Source organism: Dermacentor variabilis, chromosome 8 (genome assembly GCF_050947875.1).
Source record: "Dermacentor variabilis isolate Ectoservices chromosome 8, ASM5094787v1, whole genome shotgun sequence".
NCBI lineage: Eukaryota > Metazoa > Arthropoda > Arachnida > Ixodida > Ixodidae > Dermacentor > Dermacentor variabilis.
In genome coordinates this window covers 77,739,055-77,764,237 of record NC_134575.1, presented here as the reverse complement: position 1 = coordinate 77,764,237, position 25,183 = coordinate 77,739,055, and the positions used below count along the sequence as shown (strand labels likewise).

General features: G+C 42.7%; 1 protein-coding gene across 2 annotated transcripts in view; it reads left to right on the top strand.

Annotated features, from left to right (window-relative positions):
* The first annotated feature begins 220 nt into the window (after positions 1-220).
* Positions 221-25,183, top strand: part of LOC142590341 (cytochrome P450 3A11-like) — a 42,850-nt gene continuing 17,887 nt past the window's right edge. For both annotated transcript variants that reach the window (XM_075702398.1, XM_075702397.1), the window contains exons 1-7: positions 221-404; positions 3,704-3,800; positions 7,745-7,797; positions 8,682-8,778; positions 10,438-10,563; positions 17,992-18,241; positions 22,538-22,668. In XM_075702398.1, coding sequence (XP_075558513.1) covers positions 349-404; positions 3,704-3,800; positions 7,745-7,797; positions 8,682-8,778; positions 10,438-10,563; positions 17,992-18,241; positions 22,538-22,668 — 810 coding nt within the window. In that variant the 5' untranslated portion in view covers positions 221-348. The remainder of the gene's footprint in view (positions 405-3,703; positions 3,801-7,744; positions 7,798-8,681; positions 8,779-10,437; positions 10,564-17,991; positions 18,242-22,537; positions 22,669-25,183) is intronic.

Here is a 25,183-nt window from a genome sequence, read left to right as displayed (position 1 = left end):
ATCAGGCATCCATCATTTGCATTTCTAAGCTTCTAAGCTCCTAAATTAACTAACATAAAAGTGGAATAAATTTATCATAGTTGTTAACCAGTATATTTAGGTAGTGCTCTTTGGTGCTGCAATTTGCAACCAGGAGTGAATTTGACCTAAACACACTACGAACTATTTTGTTGTGCGTACGGATCTCTTGAAGTGAGTTGGCCGTCCGGCCGCCGCAGCGTACGCCAACGCCGATGCTTGCGACGCGTGTCAGCAGTTCCAGTTCGCTTTCGTGTTGTGTGGCGGGAAAGTAAATGCGGTGACAGAACTGACAGCCCCGAAGTGAAGACATCGTAGAAAAAAGAAAGCATGTTGTTGTCAATGTTGATTGCCATTCTGGTCACGCTGCTCACGACGTACATTTGGTGAGTACGAGCGATTCAAGGAGCCTTGTAGGACAGTCGCGATTCGTACTTTGGAAAATTAGGCACAGTATCGGTCGCACTGGAGTTTCGAGTGCATCACCTAGGCGCATGTGGGCCGACTAACCTGATATATAAATTCACACTGTGTAATCGGTATAACATTGCGTTGGCTAAAGTGCTCAGTAACTTGTATCAAATACACACGCCTCAGGCCCACGTTAAATGCAAGAATCGTATCCTTGCCTGCACGCATAATGCTGTTCATGCGTCAGAAAGTTTCCTAAAGACTCATTCCGGCCTGTTGTAGCAGCAGACAAGGTTAAAGTCCCTTGAATCGTTGATGACCAACGACGGTTGTGGGGTAGTTACGAACTTGCCCTTTAGTGGTTTAGCATTTTAGTATGTTTATTTGTCGCAAATGTGCTTGGAAACAAATTTACAGCCAGTGCTAAACACTAAACACAGCCTACTGGCGGAAAGCAGTAAAAGTTTGATATGTGTTTAATAGCTTAAAGAAAAACATCTGAATATTTTGTAAAGTTTCTCATAGAAACTGATCAAACGAAATGAGAGCAATGAATTTTTACAGACAAGTTGTCCACTGTTAGAGCAAACGCTGTTTGTCTTCCGCCATCAATTACAGCTGAGCTATGGCAATAAGGGGCCTAGTGAACACACACAGTTACATTGGCTTAACTATGCATTAGGTGTCCCCCTAAAAAAATGGATCATATGTGCTGAATGTGTTAGTTTCTGTTTACTAGAAGTGGCGGTGTAAGGTTGTGCCCAGTCTTCAGTTGTCCATGTTCAAGTTGCTCACTTAGTGCTAATATGGTGGCACTATGCAGAGACGGGAAACAAAGCACCGGTTTGTGAAAATGTGCAGAATATGGAAAAATGGTGAAAACATGTCTAGCTGTGACAACTTGGTAGCGTGATCTTGGTGTGCTGAGTAGCCAGTTGACCCTGTCACTAATTAAGGTGTCGGTGGCAGACAGGTACTTTGATCACTTGCAGTAACAATACTTTGACCAACACGATCGCTATAACTTGCGAAAGTAAGTTTCTTGGAAGGCATTGACCTCTGTGTTGTGGCTGCTACATTTTGATTGGGGCTAAATACGAAGACACTCATGTGATTATTATGGTTTAGATGCCTGTTATACCCCAGCTTGTCAAAATTAACCTGGTGCCTTCCACTATAGCGCCCCTTCATACAACTCATTGACTATAGTTTAGGACATTGAAACCCACATTTTGGGAAATTTAATTTCTAACCTATCAGCTTGCAGCTGTGAGATGCATAGTTTTCTTGCAAATTATTCTAGAGATCGACTTGCACACTCATGATCCATGTCGTTGAATGAATGACTTATGCTAGTCACTCTGTGCATGCTGCTCATGACGTCCGCATGGGGTCAGCAATGCCGAAGCTGACATCTTTATAAGCTGCCCTGAGCACCTTCCGTGCCACGCTATTATACAGAATTCCGGTCAAAAATAGCGAAATCCTTTTTAAAGATTCTAGTTGTGACACGTTCTGCTTCGCCGCAAAAAAAATTAATTCACTTCAGCTTGCACTGTTCCATGGATTGTGTGCTGCCATCTATCAAAATTGTGACAAAGCACTGAGCCGTAACTGGGCACGTCCATGGCATTGCTAGAAAATGTAGATTACTGACCATGAGCTGAGCCTGTCGTATGTCCCCAAAACTCGTGGATGAACCCAGCTTGTCCAAGGCGCAGAGGTCTTTAAACAATCTTTGCAGGAGCAACGCTTTGCCCACGCCGGAGTGTTGCTCTGACAGCTCACGAATTCAAAAAGAAAAGGCATTAGCATTGAAAAAGGCATCGTTACGAAATGCCCAGGACTTTTGCTGCCATGAGAGATTGTGATCAACTTGTCTCCTAGCGCAAAGATTTCAACAGAAATGAGGTATTCACAGACAAATATTTCTTAATTTACTTTTTGCCAAGGTGAACACTGTGGCACGATAACATTTAATTTTGCCTATATCTACACATAGTGTGTCGAGATGTTACATCGAGTGCTACCATTCACGGCTCTTATGCTGCTACTGATCTCATAAGTAGCAGCTTTCTTAGTTATTTAGTCTTGATTGTGTTTTGGATTTTGTTTCTTGCATATTTATAATAATTCTTCTGTTCTCACAGAAGCTGAACTATCTCGCACATTACCGAAGGTGCAGAGAAATGAAACGCAACCACATGAAATGAATAAATAAGATCTACAGAGTTGCCCTTTGTAGCTCTAATGATTATTACTAGTCTTTTGATTACAAAGCTAAATGATAAATGAGTAGATAAATGATTTTCATATAATTGGCCACCTAATTCTGCATTAATAATATTTGGGGTTTTACGTGCCAAAACCACTTTCTGATTATGAGGTACGCCGTAGTGGAGGACTCCGGAAATTTTGACCACCTGGGGTTCTTTAACGTGCACCTAAATCTAAGCACACGGGTGTTTTCGCATTTCGCCCCCATCGAAATGCGGCCGCCGTGGCCGGGATTCGATCCCGCGACCTCGTGCTCAGCAGCCCAACACCATAGCCACTGAGCAACCACGGCGGGTTAATTCTGCATTCTAAATTTGTTCTTTCAATGATGTTTAAAAGCTAGCTTTCTATTAGCATTTAATTGGCATTGTATATTGTAATGCTGAAGATATAAGCCCCGGAAACATGCTGCCATTTTATTTCCAGCCCATCAACACATCCTCTGTGGTTTTTGTCTTTCGTCGCTCCTGCTGTATTATGGCAATACATTACTCACACCACTGGCCTTCACACTCTGCCTTACTTACTTTAGAACACTCACCTGCTTCACATCTTTAGTAATCTTGTAGTGGTCAATGAATGGGTATGACCATTCCAGTCCTTTCTCTACGAGGATAAGGCTCTCTGGTTCAGTGTCCTGTGATGCCTGACATGATCAGTGATCCTGAGCAGCAGTCGTGTGATTTCTAGCATGAAAGTTCCTTTCTTGTGACGAGTGTACACTCATCTTGCCTTCTCATCATATTTTGGATGCTTTTAGGGTTGGATGGCAGTCTCCGATTCTCAACAGTTAATCTGTTCGTAATCAGCACTCTCTCCGCTTGCGGAGAAGCGACATTTGCAGCCTAAGCCAGCCATATAAAAGCTGTAGCATCTTAATCTGCGTTAAAAATGTTTCCCCTCAGTGTGGCCTTTAAAAGCTAGCCTTTATTGGCATTGGAGTTCATTGTAAGCGAAGTCTGTTGAAAAGAAGTGTTTTGGCACATTCTCCTTTCAGGCAACGGCGAAAGCGGTTCCTCTTGTTCAAGGAATTAGGAATTCCAGGACCTGAACCAAGCTTTTTTTCTGGAAACACTGCAGAAATTCTCAATAAGGCAAGTCATAAGCATAAAATATTAGCTCTACATTGTATAGTTTCAAAGGAAGACAGTGGGCTTTTATGTTGTGCTACACAAAATGCACAAAGAGTGTAGCTTTTTCTCAGGTTTGCAGAAACTACAGTACTTGCTTACTTCATTTTGTCCATCACATTTGATAAGTTCGGCCTTGACAGCAGGGAGGGAAATATGGAATAGCCAGAAATTAGTAGGCACTATTTTCAGTAAGTGTCTTGGATAGGAATAACAGCCAATGAAGTGTCTGAAATTGAGATCTCTTCAGTAGTTGTTACTGGATGAATGGGAAGGTGGGGTATTCTTCTCTAAGTGTTTAAAAAGAATTGGGCTACTTTGCACCTTGCAGCAGTGTGTGTGTATGTAAAGCTTAAATTTAAAAGAAAAGGCTAAATAAATGTGATGCTAATGCACAGAGTGCTTGTTTGACCACACTACCTGTGATATGTTGAGCTGGAGTACAGTTATGTTATTTAACACTGGCTGGATAGCATCATTGTGTGAGAATACCAAATTGTTGTTATTGCTTGGTTTGAAAACTTATATGCTTGAAAGACAGGAAAGGGAAAGCAGGGAGCGAGCTGGCACCTATCACCGGAAGGGGCACAATGCTTGCTTACTCTTCAGAATGGAAGGAGACAGAGACATATAAATTGAAGATAGGAAGGAAAGAAGAAAGGAAGGGCAAGATGGTAAATCTCAGAGAATAAAGCAATACAATGTCAAAATATACCAAAGGTGAGCTTGGCTAAAAAAGTTCACTGAAGCCTAACGCAAGTTCTTGGTGGTTGTGCTCTCAAGTCATCACTACGTTTTCTTCTGCAAGTAATAGTTGGAAGAAATGTTACATTCAGTACGTCTATCAAAGGTACAGGAGACTTGACCTCCTTCTGCGCCCAAGATGCAGGCGACCTTGAGGATCCACTGTTGTTGGTCAATTGATGTGGCGTTCTGCAGAGCATGATGTGTTGAGGGTTTGCGTCTCCACTGCAGTGGCAGAATTCTGATAGTACTGAACTTGCAGTTGAGTTTTAACATTTGCTGTGGGGGGTCGTGGATTCAAAGCTGGCTGCCGCCGGTAACCCTGTAGTAAAAACTGGGTAATGCTGTCCCCTCTTTTGGATGCGCAGCTTTTGTCAAGTGTGAACAGCCTGCGAAAGGAGCCCGCACCAAGTGAAATGGTGTTGTCTACTGCAATTTGGTTGCATGTCACAGGGACACTATAGAGAAATGCTGAATTGGTTTAGACAGAAAGAGTGGCCTTTAAAGACTCTAATTTCGTTACTATCACCTTAAAAGGTTGATTACAGAAGAAAATGAAGCCAAAACTTCAATGTTTAAAATTTTACACCGAAATGTCTGTGCTGGTATATCGGTATGATGTCATAGATGTTAAAGCATTTTTCTTATATTTTTGTCAGTTGTGCTGCAGCAGATGTTTTTGGAACTTGCCACACTCAGTCGTTGGCTTGTCTAAAATGCAATATAGACTGTTTGATAAGAAAAAATTTACTATGCCTGAGCACACTTGAAAATGCATGACTTTAGAGTCCAGTTTTCTTTAATGCCTTTTTAAAACATTACAGCAGAACCCATCATACGATAACTGTCGATTGTAATGCGATTAGCATTGGAGCAGTGTAGTGATGTGTATTTCTGAAGTCACGTTTATTGAACATCTGTCATGGTCAGTCTGAGACTTCCATTACTTCAGCTATGTGTGGCATACTTTGGTTTTCTCCCACTTTGCCGTGGCACTCGCTTGACAAGATTGCCCATGAGCATGGTGGTATGACGACGATTGTATGATGTGGATGCAGTGACAATGATGAAATGCAAATTCTGTATGACGATGATGGCATGAGGACGATGAGATGATGACATGGGTGGGCGGGCTCGAAATGTTTGAAGTAAGCGATGAATGCTAATTGCATTAACACTACAGGTGGTTAAAATTAATTGGGAGCCCACCCCTACGACCTCCCTCATAGCCCAGGTTTCTTGGGACATTAAGCCTTATCAATCAGTCCCTAAGGCACACTTCCTGTTCCTGTCTTTCCTGAATGCAGTACCAGAGCAGGCAGAGAGAAAGCCTTCACTGATAGGATGCTTAGTATAGGATTTCCAACTTTCAAGTGGACCAAATGGCCAGGGTCCAAAACAGAACTTATCGGTGATGCTAGGGACGAAGGCAGAAATGGAACTGCCTTTATGTTTATGACAGCGTGACAGAAGACAAAAGAGAATGTACAACTGAGCTGTCAGGCATTATAAAAGGGAAGTTCATTCTTTGTCATTCAGCAGAAAGAAGAAAAAAAAAAGAAAAAGTAGGGACATTAGGCCATCCTGAATTAGTCAAGTTAGGACTTAGGACATTTACTCAAAAGTCGGGACTCGTTAAATTTGTGACGGTTGATAACATTAGCTACATATGTAAATAATTTCTCCTTGAATGGAATGCTGCCATGTCCATTACGTTTTCTAAAGATTTAGTGTTAGGGGAAGTTGGCTCTGTTTGCGTGCTTTCCTTTGAGGTTTGTTACCAGAGGCTCATGTGGCTACAGCTTGTCGATAAATAAAGTAAGGTGGGTGGAACAGGACAGCTTTGGCTACAACATGTCCAAGGCAATCGTAGCCTCACCTTAGGCTCATTGAAGGGGCCCTGAAATACTTTTCTCACTGATCATATAATGACCTCACTATCGAAGGATGTCGCACAAATGTCATGTCACAAAAATTTTTCGAATCCTGGAAGTACAAGTAGAGTTATTGCACTAATACACGGCTTTCTGTCTTTTCGTTACTGGTAGTGTGCTGGCAGCTACGCAGGGGAGGAAGCAAGGGGGCTAAGCCCCGTTCAAAAGTTGAATGCCTCTGTGGCGAAAAGGCTTGTTGTGGCACCCCATGTCGGCAGCGGCAGATTATGCTGTACAGCACATTGCTGCTGTCTCAGAGGCTATGCACAGCAGATGCAGCTACACACAGTTGCTGTGCGTAGATCGGCAGTGCAAAGATGAAATTATTTTTTTCTTTTTGGGATCGTAGACATATATATGTTTCACTTATTTAACTAAATATTAGCAATTAGTAGGTATTACTGATAATGTCCCCTTGATCACGAAATCAGCCAACAGCTCTTGGTGAGTCCAGCTGCTTTCGATGATGCTGCACGGTGACATTGCGGAAGCGAGAGCAAGTGATTTTTTCGCTGTCCTTGACACAAGGTTGTAACTTGCATGCTGAATGCAGTGCAATAAATTCTCGCTCACATGTTCACAGGAATCTCTTGTACAGGTTGGGAACATTTTCTTACGATGCTCAAGAAGTGTTTCAGGGCCTCTTTAATAATGACTAATTATCGATATGAATCGGAGACAGCATTCCGGCAAGAACATGAACTATTTGTTTGTGTTGATGCTCTGAGGGGAACATTTTACTTTGCTTAGTGCAGACTTGTTACATATCTTCTTTTGTGTTTGTATTTTAGTAGCTAAAATATGATGCATTTGCGCAAGGCAATGTTGTGTATGTTCATGGAACTGTACAACACTGCCACGGTCAGTGACTGGTCTAAACTGGTACCTAGTCTGTTTGTGACATTAGCGGCCAAAAAATTCACAGCTGGATGCAAGAAATTATAGCGTAAAAAAATAAATGATAGCATTGTGGGTTAATTTTCTCGTATGTTCAGTAGCTCTTACAGTTTCATGTTGAGAGTGATATAGAAAAAATGGCATCATGTCAGTGTCTCTAATGGTTATTGATATCTGTGAACAGACTGTTTTACTGGAGCTGTGCAGCATGTGGCATTAGGTTTTGTTTTGATTAACTGTACATTCCTAATGACACTACTTCTCAGAGTGAATTAAAATTATGTTTACACCTTGACAGGAAGATTTGTTCACATGATCTGCTTGTCATTGCAGGGATCTGTGAAGGCATTTGATGAATGGACCAAGAAGTTCGGTGATATTGTGGGGTGAATATTCCTTCCCTTTGAATGTAGCAGTGGTCAGTGCATAAAAGTTTTTTTTTGTATGGTCTGATGAGACTGGTAAGCCTTGGTGCATTGCTTATGTTGGATATAAATGCAGTTAATAGAGGGAGATTAGTAAAGCAGCAAATGCAAGGACTTAGCATTAGCATTGCATGATCTACACTGTGCATTCCCAGTACATAGGTGGCCCTTGCTTATGTGTGTTATTTTAGGGATATAGCATTCAATGCTAATGCCTGTAAGATAAGCCTTGCACTTGCGAACATGGGGGAGCTTGTCAAAGTGGGTGCTTTCGACTTCGGATCTGTCGAGTCATTGTTCTACACTGTAGGACCCATTCCTTTCCAACTGAGGGTCACATTTGTTTGTTTTTGGGTGCTGTTTCTGGTACCTGTTCCCAATTTTTCAGCACTGTAGGCTTAACAAGACAGGCTGTGCTAGCTGTATATAACCTCCAAGATTTGGCAGCACATGCTGCTTGATCTCTAAATGTATTACTGTGTACTTCGTTTTTGTATAGATGGCACCACAGCCTGCATTTGACGATTATCATTTGTGGGAAAGCAAATTATGGCTGGCGCTGTACAGATAATGTGGGATACAGCATTTACTAAAGCTGACATTTAATGGGCATTTAGTTTACTTATACTTTGTAAACACTTACTGTAGGTTGCACTACAATTGTTTGTATTCATGTTCTCCTTGGTTCCACTATTCTAAATAACTAGATTGTACTGCGCTCTATAGCGTACCAATAGTGCTAACGTTGTTTGCACATTAATGCTAACAAGCTTCTTGCATTCTACTAAACTCTCCATTAATGAGAAGCCCAGCTTGTATGAATATGTGCATAAATTTTGTTGCAGATTTTATAATGGTGGAACACCAGTTCTAATTGTGAAGAACACAGAATTGCTTCGAAAGATTCAAGTTAAAGATTTTGGAAACTTTGCTGGCCGAGGTGTGAGTATCTGTGAGGTTTCGGTGAACCATCATTTTGGGAAATCGGCTGGAGTGTGGTTTAATAAAGTGCACTATGAATGTGCAATATAGCCTTCTGGATAGGCTGTTAAGGATAGAGTGGTTGTCTGGTAAGGTCCCTCCTGAAATATTGCAGGCTTCATGCATGCGTTGTTTTGGAAAATTGAAGAAAGCTTGCATTGAAAGTGACATCCTACAATCTCAGAGCGAAATTTATGCACACTTTATTTTTAGTCGATGTCTGTTTGTGAAAAAAAACAGAAGGGCAATCTCTTCTTTGCTTTGTGCTAAACAGCAAGTGCGTGTACATTGTACAAATCGACTGAGCAACATTCCTAAATGTGTGCCTCTGTGTCTGTGTACCCAAAGTACCAGTGGAATGCCAAAACAGCAGCTGAATTGTTAGTTTGCAAGGAAGTTAGTGAGCGAAGTGCTCAGCAGTGCTTTTGAGCACAAAATTGGCTCGTCTTGCGTTAGACTGAAGTTAAGTCCTTCGAAAGACGCAAAAATTTTCTGAGTGCAGTAAGCTATAAGGGATCATCTCTCATGATCTCACATTTACCTGAGATACCACTCAGCATTTCATTTCCCATTGTGCATATCTCAGTACAAAGCACACAACTCTTTATAGCGCCTAGCGTCAATTGTACATTGTGTTTTCAAAGGGGAAAAAGTTTCTTGCAGACTTCTGATGCAAATCCATTAGCTTGCATTAATAGCAGCACTGACAGCAAAGCACATGTTGGACAAATGAAAAAAAAAAAATATATATATATCGAAGTGCATACCATAACTATGATAATTATCAATTTATTGTCACTATTGCTGTCTGAAAAAGCTCAAGAAATTCAACAGTTTAGAGCAAGTGCGAAAAGCCAGAGCGTTTGAACACCCCGTTGAAGTGTACTGATGCTTTGAGTTGCAGAAGCTGGTGGGAAACAACATTTTTGAATGGGACCCAGTCACTTTTGCCTGTCAAGTGTTTGCAAAACATTGCCTCCAAAAAATAGTCCTCCAGATAAAATTCTTCAGAAAGACTAATTACCAGTGGAGCTATAGGGAGTATATGATGTTTATGTCAATTGAAACCCCTTTGATGCTCCTCTTGCGTTGATTATAGCAGTACTAGGGAGCAGTGAAACAACTGTTCTGCGTACATTGCCTCGTGAAAGTGAGAAATCTTATTTCTCACATTCTCACTTTCACCGGGAAGCTGTTGGTATCTCAGCTGTCTTCCATCAATTCAAATGCTGATCATGCTCTATACTGTCTGCTGCAGCTTAGGTTTGCATGCTGACATCTTGTATTGCTCGTGCTCCCTTCTTTTGATAGGCCAGTGGGATAGGCACCTGTCACCTTGTGTCACTAGCTGGTCGAATTCCCACCAGGGAGCAACAGCGTTACGCTCTAACAGTGCCCTGTGTGTGTCTGCCACCGATCATCATAACCTGTCCCAGGTGTTCATAAATATTTACCCTACCTGTAGAATGTGTTTGTTCATTGCTCTTTAGGGGTGGTTCAAAACCTGTTTAAATGTGGCTTGTGGTGCTTTTACATGGCCATCTTGACGAGTCATAGCAGGTGAAAAAATTTTCATGTCGTCATTCCTTATGCATTTCTCTTGCATGCGGGCCAGTGCAGGTGGTGTCCGTGGCATCGCGTCACCACCGCATCGCTAGGACAAGCCTCACCAATGCACCGAGCGAGCGATGGAAGGAAATGCGCAGCCTCATGACGCCTGCATTCAAATCGAGCTCCATGAAATCGGTGAGAACTGTTCTGCAGTGCCGCACATTGTTTGCCTGCTAATGACAGCACTAAAATGAAACATACTAATGAAGGAAAGAGGGACTTGAAAAAGTGTAAGGAATGGGATGTAGTAGCATGACACAAATGTGGTGTTTTTTTAGTAGAGCTCTACAAGTTATGTGCCATCTGCTTTGTTGTTTCAAATTCTCTTGCGTCTGTACAGTAATTTTTTACTAGCCATGGTGGCTCAGTGGCTATGGCACATTGCTGCTGAGGACGATTTTGTAGGTTTGATTTTCAGTGTCAGTGCAGTAAGTACTCCAACGGAGGCACAACACAATAACGCTTCTGTACTGAGCTTTGGTTGTATGATTACAAAACCCCAAATGGTCAGACTTAATGTTTAGTCCACTGCACCACTATGGCACCTTTGACATCACCTGTGTTCAAACAAGCAAGAATTTAAGTGACAGCCATTGCTTTTGGTGAGAGCTGAAGAAATTTTGGTAACCATGTGCCTGAGAGTGTGTAAAATGGGCCGATTTTTGTTACTGCTAAGTGTGACCTGCCTGAAGTATATTACAATAGTGTTTTGAAGGTCCTAAAATGTGTGTTTGCAGCTGTGAGGGCAGTGCTTAATCTTCAATATTAAAGTTAGATTGCAGTCGCGCTCCTCTCGCCATCATTGTACTTTTGGAAACATTTCATGATGAGCAGTATGACACTTTTGCACGTCTCATGATGCCACTCTCTAAACTGTGCATTGGATACAACAACCCCAGCAGTATGACAGTGTCTAATGAACCAAATAGGGACTACAGCAAATTACTATCACTGTTTTACTTTTTGCTGGTGACTGCTTTCACCAAATACTAATCACTTTTGTTATGGTATCGCTATCGTGCAACACATTCAGGCTGTTTCAGAAGCTGTGGTGTCATTGCCCCTCTAATAGTGAGGCAGGCCTCTATAATGAAATTGTATGCAAATACTTTAGTGCATTCTCGAATTGAGATGAGCACTATGGACTGCACTGGAAGTTATGACAATGCATGTAATAGCAGGTGGACTCCGGCAGCGGACATTTGTCTGTTGACGTGCTGTCGGTGTGACTGTTATCAACACCTAGCTGTATTCAAGGTGTCTACCAACCAGGAAAACTGGGAAAACCGGGAATTCTCAGGGATTTCGAATAGTCTGGAAATACTCAGGGAAAACTCGGGGAACTTGTGCTTCTATCAAGGGAAAACTAGCTGTAATCTTATTGAAAGCGAACGAAAGTCACAGTAGTGCAGGCTTGAGTAACATATATTATTTGGGAGCAAAAAAGAGAAATATAAAAGAAAGGTGCTCCGGCAGGCTCGAGTAACAGAGGGATCGTAACGAACCGTATTTTGATGCCGTGTCGTCTACTGGAGGAGTTTCCAGTGGGCAATCAACGACTGACTTTCCGGACGCCCGATAATTCTGATAGCTTTGCGGTGCCACCACGTACCCCATAGAGTGAATGTATAAGAACGTCTGAAATTTCGGACGCAAGAATGCTTCGCCGTCTGACTTTGCGGACATTTTGCCGTGACCGCAGGTCCGAAATGGTATTAATCAAAGCCACTATTGCCACCGTTTTGATTACCTCACCGCCTTGAACCAGCGCTCTCAGACGTTGATCCAGTGGCAGCTGTAGCCACTACCGCGGCAAATGCTAGGCCTGCGCTTCGACATTCACTATTAAGCTTCTTGCCATTCAGCACCATGTTTTTCATTGAAAGAATTCACCGCTTTCAGCAACGGCACCGACTCCGCCTTTGTGGTCCTCGCGATTGGCTTCAAAGTTCGGAAAGCACAACGCGTTGCAGAATGCAACATTCCCAAAGTCAGCTTCGCCTCAATGCAGAAATGTCACGCGCTGGAGCATATGCAAAAGTATTGCAGTGAAGCTTGGGAAGGGGCAATTGTCATGGGACACAGTATGTATTTCTTAATTGTACACCCGTCTAACCGCCATCTCCTTCACAATACAACCACCTACATGCCTAATAAGTGTACTGGGAGGCCTTTTCGGATGTGCCGGTGGCGCTTTGAGCCCTTGAGGGCAGTAAAAGTCACGCATTCATTTTTTCGGACTGCCTGATTTTTCGGATGTTTTTGTGGCCCCTAGGGAGTCCGACGACTCGGAATTTGACTGTAAAACTGACCAAGAGGATTCCTCAAATGGTCCGTGGGACGAACGCACGGTGGAAGGAGGACATGAACAGAAAGGACTTATGCATTGAGGAATGAACAAAAAAGGAAGTGTGCTGCTGCTTCTTTTAAGGAGCTTGAGTGTTGACTAACGCCGAGATGCAGGTGTCCCTCATCCAACACAAAATAAACTCTTTAAAGCTGTGAAATGCAACACTGAGGCGTTGTGCACAGGATGAGAGTATGTAAGGACAGTTGAGGTTGACCGACCAGCTGTTGAGAGAGAATCTCACTTGTGATAAAGTTCGGGCCTCATACCAGTGAGCTTGCTATCAGTTGATAGAAATAGCTCACATCCCCTTAGGTCACGCTGTCCACATTTGTGGACGCAGCTTATTTTTGCCATTTCTGTGCAGTGGTAGCAAGGAATAGAGCACAAACATTAAACTTATTGAACATTCTGATAACCTAAATTACTTCCATTTTACTACGAAGCGATATGTATCATTTCAGAGTACTGCTTTTGTGAAGGCACTACCATGTTTTACGTGACGTTTGATGTGGAGTGCGTCGGTATCAACCTCGAAATATATATATTTTTTCTTTCTTGTGCTTGAAGCCAATGAATAACTTGTGCATGTAATTCGAGCAGGGGATTTAATCATATTTATGAAGAAACGTAGCATGACTGACTTTAAACTATTCAAATATTTAGTTACTCTGTGATTACAATGACTCATAATAAAATGCTATTAGAGTCATTTTGTTCCTTTCAGTAGAGTCTCAAGCAACATCTGTTTCATGCATGTATCAACAGTCATTCATAATTCGTTACTGAAAGGGGTATTCGAAAATATTTATTTCCACACGGATCTCCTTTTTATCTGTATTTGATAATGTTCAATTCGATTAGCAATGAGTCTTACTAACTTTTTTTAAAGGTATTTCTTTCGGTGTGCACTTTACTAAGCCCTCCCTTCGCATTCCTTTTTGAATAAAATAAGTGCTGCTCCTTACTCTCACGTGGTGGTGACGTTGAAGAACACAGTAGCAAGACTGTGAACGACAAAACTAACAGTTATTGGGCGAACCTGTGCCCACAAAACAGGCTACACTTATAGCACAACGATAGCGGCGAACACGGTCGGCGATCATTGAAAATATGATCAGTGGGTCAAGCGCGTCAGCTTCTATAGATCAGTCGTAGGATGTTCCAGAGTAACCGCTGGGACCCGCGTGTCTTCCACAAATTTCTACACTATTCGCGTCGCGCATACATGCAATCAGATTACACAAGTTGCAGGGAAACACAGCAGATGGAACCATCGATAACATTCCAGAAACTTCTTTTACATGCAGGCGCATTCTGCGCTGTGCGGTAACATTTGTTAGGTGGCGAGAAGGGGTCGCCCGATAAAGATAAAGAACTACACATGTCATTACTATTCAAACTGGATTAAGTTATTTTGTTTATCTTTTAGTATAATTACTAGAGAGTGACAGCATCAGGCAACAAGGTGTCAGCCTGTCTTGACATAAAACAAGGTTCTGTGTAAGTCAGGTAATTTTGCAAAGCCTCTCAGGGAAGACCTGGAAAACTCAGGGAATTCGGAAATGTAAACTTGGTAGACACCCTGTGTACTTCTTTTGGGGATGTGAGTTCGCCCAAGAGACAATTACGGCGTTTGAAGTTGTGTGAAAATTGCCTTCATGGTTGCACCTTTCACTTACACAGGGCAGCAATATTGTCACTGTGTAGGATGTGATAATGAAAAAGGAGGAACTACAAAGAAAGAAAAGTGAAGAATCGAGCTCTCCAAAGCAGCACTTAAGCGAGAGTGATAGTGGTGAGCACAGTCCTGCAATCGTTGAATAAGGAATTCCATGGCTCAAGCCTTTCCAGTGTTCATATGTGCATCACAGCACACTCCAAGGCAGTCATTAGTGTGTGTGTATATTTCAGATTATGCGATGCTGTTTGCTTCATACATACAATCTGGTTACACATGGCTTTCTTAATGTAAAGTTGATGACAACATTCACAGTTTCAGATGCAGTACTAGGGCATCCTGTGAAACTACAGTAACCTGATAACGAAGACAATTTCAAACCCACCATGGTTGCTTAGTGGCTATGGTGTTGGGCTGCTAAGCACGAGGTCACGGGATCAAATCCCGGCCACAGCGGCCGCATCTCGATGGGCCGAAATGCAAAAACACCCGTGTACTTAGATTTAGGTGCACATTAAAGAACCCCAGGTGGTCCAAGTTTCCGGAGTTCAAAATCAGATCACGGTTTTGGCACCTAAAACCCCATAATTAATTTGACAATTTCGTGAAAGCGGTCGCAAGTAAGAAGTAAGAAAGTGCATGTGTGGCAACATAGAAGTCTAAAATGTAGAAATATCACCTGGTATAATAATAATAAAATAATAAAGAAATGTTTTTTTATAGTCATTGAAGAACAACACCACTTATACTATAGGTAAAATACTAGTCATAGAAAAAAAAGTGGAAATTGCTTACAGATAATGGTGCAGAGTATGAAACATGACAAGCAGAAGTGCTGAACCTTAAATGCAGATATCTAATGCAAATGCAACTTTTATCATGTTGAATTAACTTAAAGGAATGAAAATTTTTTTCTAGGACAAGTACTGCAAATGCACAAAACGTGTGCTTAATAGTGTGCTGAGGGAATTGTCAAAACATAGTGCTCTAAAGCTTCATTACAACTTGGCACTTGTAGGATTACTTAGCAGTGAAAAGTATTTGGTCATGGACCCGCATTTAATGAATGGCTAAATATATAATTAAACCAACTTGTTAGAGACCATTGACAATTTATCCCTTTAGTGTTTACTCCCTAACTTTGAATCAAAGCGCCAAAACAAATTTAACGTATAGACGTTTTCAGTAAACAAAGGCAAGTAGCTATAGAGTGAGATGCACTGCTGTACCACTTGTTGTCCTTGTACGCTAATCATGTGGGTGCATTCGTTAAGCAGTCTTAGCTCAAAGGTCTTGGTGACATAGAGGATGGAAAAAAAAATGCAGGAGTGTCATGAATCAAAATTGAAGCCTAGTATAAATAGCGATTGTGAGTCAATGTGGTAAAACATCACTTGCAAAACAACAAAAAAATTAAAGACAGTGGACGCTTGGGACATCTGAAGAAACAGCGGAGCTGTGGTTCTCGTGTGTTTCCCTTGTGATTTTCTTTTGTGTATCTGTTCTTTCTTTCTGATTATCTGTTCGTGTGTGTTCTTTTCTTGCGATTATCTGTTCTGTTATTTGCATGTGATCTTTTGTTATGATTATCTATTTTTTTATTGAGTAATTATTGGTTTTGTGTGATTGCCCTCTTAATTTGTTGCTAATGTTTATTACTCCGATCTTGTCATTTATCATCTCTATCGTGGCGTTGAGCTAGGATCTGTGGTTCATGTTTCTTAGGGATACACAGGAGAACCACAGTTCTGCGCTGAGCCTCCACTTCTTTCTTCTGATTTTCGGGGTTTGCTTTTCTCCACTAGTGTTTCGCTGCTGTTCTCTTAGCGCGAAGCGAGAGATTATTCGCTCTTTGACAGCGCTGGCGTTCCCGGGTGAGCGCGCTCTGAAGTTCTAGCCATTTGGTGTCTGCTGTTTCTGGAACGAGTACAGGCTGGAGTTAAATGGCGAGCACACTGTTACCGGCTAACCGTTGGCTTGAAAGGCTGTCTAATGGGTACGCTCTCTCTTATGTACCCCTCCTCCTCTCCCACCACCTGGCGTGCGCTCTAGCTCGCTTACAGCAGCGCGCCCCCTCGCGGACGCTCACTGTGGTGGTGGCGCAATCTGTTGGCCCAGTGGGAAACCTTCGCCTGACGTGGCAGACGCACGCTGACAACCACGCTCAACAGACATTGCGAGCCCCTAAACAGCTCCGCTGTTAAAAAGCTTTTCTTTCGACAGACAGCGCAAGAAACAACCTTTGTATTTATTATTATTTTAATATTGTGCTATTTGCTGCCAAGAAAGAGCATCTACTTTCTTGTATTATTGCCACTGGCCCTGTGAAGAGATGATAATGAAATAAACTTTATTAAAATGATGGAGCCAACGAATTGTGTATGTCACCCTCAGGTGGGTGGCTTCCTTAGTTGGGGATGCAATGTAAATAAGGAACGCTTGAGATGGAGCTAGAGTAGTACTTGTCCGTGCCTGTCCTTTCATCCTTGCTTTGTTTTTTGTTTTCTTTGGCACATCATATTTATTAGTTCTCTGAATAAACAGAAAGTGTAAACCCAGGATTCAGTGCAAAGGAGTGTTGCATGTTGTGCTATGCATTGGTGAGTAAAAGCAATAGATGCAGCGTACACAGCCTTGCTCTTTCCTGCACACATTGTGTGTTTTTACACCTTACGCTGTGGTCAGTGGTTGACGGTCAGTCAGTGGTCAGTGGGAGTTTTACTGGCACAACAGTTGACTGAAAACTGGCTTTGCTGTGTAGAAATTGTTTTCATCACGCTGTCATGCCATCGTCATCACCACGTCGCGTGGTCGTTATTATGTTGTCTACATTGTCAGGCCATCTCCCCATTTTGATTCTCGCCATTTGGCAGAGGAAAACAAAACCTCACCTGCCACTGCCACTTGGGTTCAAACTTGTCTCCCTGCCACGTGATGTACATTTAGAAAGCAGGACATGTTAATATCAATGAGCCCTTGCACAATACTCATGCTTAAGAATTTGTGTTGGGTCTCGTGCCCTATGCGGCCTCTGAAAGTGGTGACATTAGGGCACCTATTTAGGAGAGAGTAACGAGCAATGCTTTAGTGGATGAAGACGGCATTGTACGCCTCTCTAAGAAGTTGTTGTTGAGTAGAGAATTCCATTATTATTATTATTAAAAGACAGTAAGCAAGATGACAGTTATACTTGAAAACTCGGCGATGGGACAAGCGTAAGACTCACATGCTTGCACGTCTCGTCTTTAACTATGCAGCTTTCAAAAGTGCAGCCACGCAAACTTGCCAAGCTGTTTGTGCTTTTGAAGATGACAGTGTCCACTGTAAAAGCCCGCTGATGTCACAGCAAATGAGGTCAGAGGTTGAGGAATCATTGAAGTCTGTATTTGATATTTATGTTTACCAATAAACCTCAGAAACCTTGTTAAATGGTAATCTTTGATTTAGTGCACTTTTGCGCTTGAAAAAATTTTATAATGCGGGTTGAACAGTAAATGTTTAAAGCTCAAGAATCACTGCTCTGTATGTGTTACAGATGCTGTCACTTGTCGAAAACTGCGTGGACACCTTCATGAAGGTTGTTGCGACTAAGCAGCAAGAAGCAGCTGCCACGGAAATGCGGGAGCTCTTCCAGAAGCTTTCCATGGACATCATCGCACGCTCTGCATTTGGCACTGAGACTGGAATCCAGCAGAGTCAAGGAGGCTCGGATGCTGACACACTGCTGGCCTTGATCCAGGACAGACTGGGAGAATATAAGAAGGGCTGGCTGATGTACTTTGCAAGTAAAACTTGTCACCTTACCTTTCACAACGACTAACATTTACTTCTCTGGAAAGTTTGTGTGTGCAAATGCCTCTGTTAAGCTAGTATGAAAGGCTAGTATTGAAGTGTGTTTAGCTTTAGGTATGTCTTGTTCAGCTGTACTCACTTCGCTTATTGGCTAAAATTTCTACAAACTTAGTTAACGTGAATTCTTGTAAGTAGGAGGCTTTTAGAATGTTTTCAAAGATAAGAAAGTGCTGCTTATTGGAGGTGCTTTGTGTAGCATTTTGCTACACATTGTGCTGTTACTTTTTAAAGTAAAGATTTCTTGAGATCCTGTACTGGGTTCCCTAGGGGTTGCTCGGAGCACAGCGCGCATGGAAGTCTCACATCTTGCGTCTCTCAAGCACGGCACACACAACACTTAAAAAAAAGCTAAAAAGCCGACGCCTTTTAGGATATGGCTCACCTTGTCAACCTCGGTCACGTGCTCGTCAACTTTCCGGCAAAGCGCGAGCACTTCCTCTATGTAGGAGACATACGATTCGGTCGACAACTGGACACCGGTGGCAAGCTCTTTTCGCGCAGCCTGTTGGCGACCTGACAGGTTGCCAAATAGGTCGCGAAACCGCTCTTTGAAAATGTCCCAGCCGGAGAGCTCGATCTCATGGGTGCGAAACCAGACACGTGGTGTCCCGTCCAGATAAAAGATCACATTGGCAAGTATGATGGTAGGGTCCCAGTGGTGGTTTGGGCTAACATGCTCATACATGCTGAGCCAGTCGTTGACATCAACGTCATTTTGGGTAGAGAATGTCCCAGGATCACGGAGACTAGGAACCATAACGTACCTTGTGGTTGGCGCCGCAGGTGTAGGTGGCGACGGGGTGGCTCCATCGGAAGCCATGGCTGAGAAGACGACTGCTTATCAGAGACGCTGTTGAACTACATGCTGCTATTTGAACCATTTGCATCTTCTGCACATTGCATGAAGGCTCTTTCAGTATCCCTATGGCTAAAAGAACTACTTCTTGGTCATCCTTGTGCTTTTGACGAGTCTCGAAATCCTAAGGTGATCAGTTGATAGCTTTCTTCGGTGTATCATCCACGTCACTAACCATGTTACTACCGGTTTTACTCGCAACAGTTTGTCTTCAGTAGGTCCTTCCGTGTCAATGAAGATGTCTTGTCTTTATGCCGTTTTTTTCTTCTATGTTCCTCAATGCGACCGTGGCTTGTAGCTTCGGTCTTACAATCTTTTACCAGTTGTATATTTTGCAATGCTTCAAGGCACAAGAGTAATAGGATGGTCATTCTGCTTCCTTTGACCTGTGACACATCTTCATTTTTTACACTGTTTTATCTCAACAGCAAGTCTGGTTTTAGACTTTAGTGTAACCATTTTATCTCTGTAATCTACCTGAATAGTGTATTCTTCATATATTAACAAGGAAAAATCAGACATCCACTCGTTCGTTGCAACTGCTACGACTGCTCCTTTATAGCAGTTGCTACGGACGGGTGGATGTCTGATTTTTGCTTATTAATTGCTTCTCTCCACCTTGCACATTTCCGCAGAACTATTACATCAAATTCTTCTCATATGTCATCGTCAGAGATCAGTACGTCAATCTTTTCGTCTGGAAAATGAAGCCTTTCCTCAAGCATTTCAAGATGGCTGCTTATGAGGTGAAGTTGAGCCGTTGTGGCCTCACTGAAAGCCACGTCAATATTATCGAAAATGAGGCTTACTGTAGTTCTGGTCAGTGCCCTATTCATGTCAGCTCGACCTCCTTGTAGCAGGGAACTGTCGGTGCGTGGATGAGGGTCGCCGATAGCGTTGACTCCGTTCTTCCCAGCGAATCTATTCGTGGACTCATCATCAGTCAGTCCTGGGGGCTGTGCGGTCCTTGATTAATACAGCTCCTGGGTTTCACAGCACCATTTTGTAGAAACCTGTGAAAGACAATACAAGAGCAGTCAATGAGCAAAAAATAAAAAAGAAATAAAAATAAATGTAACTGAGACAAGCTGGGAAATTCAGCTTATAATTCCAACGCATTGTTCCAACTTTCATAGAGCATAACCATTTTTACAAATTTTCCTGGTCTGTGTACCTTAGACAGCATTGGTAATAAAATAAGTTCAAAAGTTGCTCTCCTTTCATGCTGTAAAGGCTTAATTTTGTTTGCATCGTGTTAAAGCATGTACAGTGCAAGTTGGAATACACAGTTTTACAAGAATTGATTGCTAGGGCACGTAGCCAGGCTAGTCGGTTTGGACTCATAATAGATATAATATTGTCTTTCCTATTCTTTGTCTCCGTCGTATTGTGCTGCTCCTTGTCTATTAAGAATTGATTGATTGGTTGATTCTTTATTTATGAATAATTGTTCGGTCAATGGGACATGTCCCCAAGCAACACAAGGCCCAGTAATAATCCTGCAGTTGGGGGTGTGCAATCATATTTTACGACCTCTAATTCATTAATATGGACATATGTAAGTGTAAGTGTGCACATTTCTTTACATTTGCCCCCATTAGAATGTGGTCATTGCAATAGGGGATTCAGTGTACAACCTCCTGTTCAGCAGCAGAACTCAAAACCACAGAGCCACGACGTTAGAGCTACTGTATTTACTTGAATATAGGTTGAGCGTGGATATAGGTCGACCCCGACATATTGAACTTGCCAAGAAACAAGAAATAATAATGTGAATGTAGGTGAGGCCACATCTTTATAGAAAAACGGGAAACCTTGAGATACACCTTTATTTCCAATAAGCTTGGCCACCAAATCTCGCTAGTGGATGTCATAAGCTGTATCCTCGTCGGAACTGCTACAGAAGTCATCCTCGCCAGATGCCGTTTCGTACAAAAGTATACCGTTTCGTTCAATATCTTGGGTGCCAAGGTTTGCGATCGAAAACACATAAAATGACTGAATACAGTTATGCTTCCTTTTTTAATGGTTAATACATTCCTGGAAAGCACCATCTCTTGGCACCAATGTTCAGAATATGACCAAAGTGCATTCCTATGATACGTCTAAACAAGAAAAGGTGTGAGGCACACGTGAGGTCGATAGCTGTAGGCGCCCGCAACGGCACCTTTCCCACAGTACTCGCTTGCCCATGTCACGTATAATTGACGCCACACACTCGGTTTCCTATTCCAGTACCAGTAAACCTTCTTGCAGGTTGTTGCACGTTGCCATTTACAGCTGTCGCCACCAGCACAATGAAATTTTCACTCATCTGTTTCAGCGCACTTGTGGTTTAGGAAGCGTACTGCACGCCTTTAATAGGCGATAACCCAAACACACCACCATTCTCTGCTGCAGACGGCACGAAGTGAGCTTCATGTTTCGCTCTCGTGGAATCCTGGCATCATATTCCAGCGTTGTCCACCAGGTCGATTTAGTTTTGGTTTCCCATTCATGTCTTGAAATGACAACACACGTCTCGGGTCGCTTGGGACCCACGAGTCTGACGCGTGTCAGTATCTTGCACGGCAATGATTCTTGCCGAGTCTGCACGCCAAGACGTGCTGCCAAAATACTCTCCCTGACGCAGCTGCTGACCCAGGCCGAATTTGAGGTGTGCACGTAAGCCTGCCGAAGCCACATAAACAATGCGCATCTTGGGTCCCTCGGGCCCCAGCATGCTTCGGCGAATCATTATGCAACAATTCGCGTTGTGCTTTTAATTGCATACATGTCAACTGCAGCTCACTTTGACGAATTCTTTAGTGAATTTGGATTGTCAGTTTTCTCGGTCAGTGTGTCTTTTTCTTGTGCTTTTTTCCAAAGTGTACGACTGAGGTTGTACTGCAAAAGGATAGAAAGTTGGGCGAGTTGGTACGGTAACACTGCGCTCGCTCGCCATTGTGTTGGATATACCTACGACCCTGTGTAGCCTTCAGAGTGCTCTAATGTGCTGTTTATGCCGCACAGCAGCACAGACTTAGCGTTCTTGCTATTAAGTTGATTGCTTGGTCCTTTGGGCAAAATTGTAATTAATTTAAAGTCTGTGCACATTCATGAACTTGTATTTGTGAATGTCCAATGAGCCTGGCTCTGCTTCTTAGAATACGTGTTTCACTGTCTTGTGAGGACCAATTTCTCTGAAAGAAGGATCAACCAATTTTTTTCAAGCACTGTTGATTACTTCAGCGCTTTGAATTCCGGTGAACCCTTTCTCTCGTTTTGATGTCGTGTGTGTAAATGGAGCACTACGAACATCTATGCGGAAGCCTATGTCAGTGCACTCGCCTATCATCGCTGACTTGGCTAATTGTGGTCTTCGTTCTTGCAGACTGTTTTCCAGAATTTGACTACCTGTGGAGATTTCTTCTTTCCCGTGGCAAACACACTGTGAAGACACCGACAGACTACATTAAGAACAACCTAGTTTCGATCATCGAACAAAGGCGAGCAAACAAGCAGGTATGTTCAGTAAGCTTTTAATGTGTTCACATTCTTTGGATACTTCAGGCACTTTCTGGAGCCAACTATCTATACATTTATGTATGTTTGTATTGTCGGGCCCTTGGGCCCTCCTCTGCAGCGTGCACTGGGGAAGCCTTTGAAATGCGCGCCACAACAGCACTCGTCGCATAGAATATGCGCATCGATCGCGTTAGCGTAAGAACTCGCGCGGGGGCTGCCGGGATGGCGGCTGCCCAATGAGAAGGCAGTGGAGACGGCACTCGGCGCTTCTTTGGGGCGCGGGCCTGGTGAGGCGCTGGTGGGGCATGGCCCGCCTAGGTTTTTTCCAGAGCGTGCTGGTGGAGTGAGGGAAAAGCGCTTCGGCATTATGTATGCGTGAAAGAGTGTTTTCTTGTTCGCTGTTGCAACTGTGTCTTTGCGCCTGGTTTGGTACTTGCTTGCTTTTTCAAAGCTTTACACATTCTGTTATCGACTGTGAGATTGTGGTGGTTGATGGTCTGTAACTGCCGTTCTTTCGTCGTTCCCTTTTGCTTGTACATTTGGTTGCCTCGCTGTTCTGCTGCTTGCTTCTTCATCTTGTTCTTTTCCACTATCGGCCGCGAGACTGCAGTAATTCTTTGAGTGCTTCGTTACATCGTAAATTAAAGCGGTTTCTGTTCTTTGCGCCACTGGTCCTTTGTCGTGCTGGTCATGGCTCGCGGACCCCCTTAGCAAAGGCAAAGGGCCTTCAGTATCTAACCACATTCCCGAATACTTGGGTCACTGGCTAGTCCGTGCTCGAAGGGTTCGCGCTTCAGGATGCTGTGCTGAGATAACAGGGTTCGAAACGAACCGTCGGACCAACTTGCATCACTGAAAATGTGGCAATGTGTACATACATGTCTCTCTTCAATGAAGCGCTTTCATGCTGACATGGGTCATTATAGTTGCTGGTCCGGGTAGGTATTGCTGTTTGAAGAAACTCTTCGACGCCGACTTAGATCGCTGGGTAGGTGCCATTCGGTCCATGCTGGTCTTCACTGAACCTCTGTGATGCCAACTTGGGTCGCCGGGTGTGTTCGAGTAGTTGTGTGCCACTCTTAAATGAACGTCTTTGACACCAGCATGGTATTGCCATTGGGAATGTGGCACTCTACAATGAGCAAAAAGATAACATCAGTTTATCCGACGCTGAGCGGAATCCAGCCCACGTCACAAGGGTTCCTTAGGGAAAGAAAGCAAGCCGATGCTTTAGCAGGCTGTACCACAAATGCACGTGGAATGGGCCACTTTTCAATGAACCCCTCGCCAGCATAGGTGGCTGAGTATTCGCACACCTTAAGAGGAAGCTTTAGCTCTGGTGCTTCTATCTAAATACATGTAAAAGGAGAATTCAGTGTTCGTGGCAACCACTGCTCCAAATTTGACGAGGTTTGTTGTATCTAAAAGAAAAACTTAAAATCTAGTGACTGTTGGTTTTGAATTTTTTATTTAGGTCGTCAACGTTCTATTAAAAATTTTCGAAAATCGAAAATTTTCAGAAGACGAAACTATCAAGTTTACAACTCTCCAGCTCAACAAGGAAAAATGATATGACAATTCTGTATATTGCATCTGATAGTAGATCTAAAGTGGACAAAGTTGATGTGTTACACATGAATATAAAAAAATTTGGTAATATGAGAATACAGCTTTTGCAGAACCCTTGTAAACAACATAATAAATTCACGTAAGATATAAATTGACATATCGAATTTGTCCACTTTGAATTATCTAATGAACGCCGTTTACAGAATGCGATATCTGTTCTTGATGCAGAGCTATTAATTCATATACTTTGTACATCTATTTTTTTCAAACTTTGAATTTTTGAAAATATATTTAACAAAATTCAGGTGCTAAATCGAAATTCCACTTCCAACAGTCACTATAATATAACTTTACTTTTCACATGCAACAAATTTCATTAATATCGGTCAAGCGGTTATTTCAGAAAAACATTTTTGTGTTTTACATGTATTTGAATAGGCTGTGTCGGACTTGGGCCCGAGCTAAAGCTTCCTCTTCATCCTTGAAAGTTCATGAATTCTTTGAAAAACAAAATGCAAGGGCCCTTGAAACTCATTGCAATCGAAAGTGCTCCTTTAATTTCTTGAAAACTGTGATTGATGGTGACTTTTGAAAATTCAAAGTAACAAGCTCCGCATAGGGGCTATACCATGGACCTTCTCCACTGGGAAACAATCGAATATCATATATTCTTTGAAGAGTATTGCTAAGCAATTGCAATTGAGTGCATCCACAGCCACCAATGACAGTCTTGCTTAATCGCCATTGCGATCATGGAGCTAGACAAAGACAGGTCAAGCGATCAAGCTGCGCCTTCATTTTACTGCTTGGCTAGTTGTTTTGCACTGCAACCATCATGGCTCCGTTTTCGAGCCCTCGACTCGGGAGATTTCTGGCTGAAAGTGAGTTTCAGCCGTTTGGCTTTAGCACAATGAGTATCTTTGGCTGATGTTGGACTGTAGTA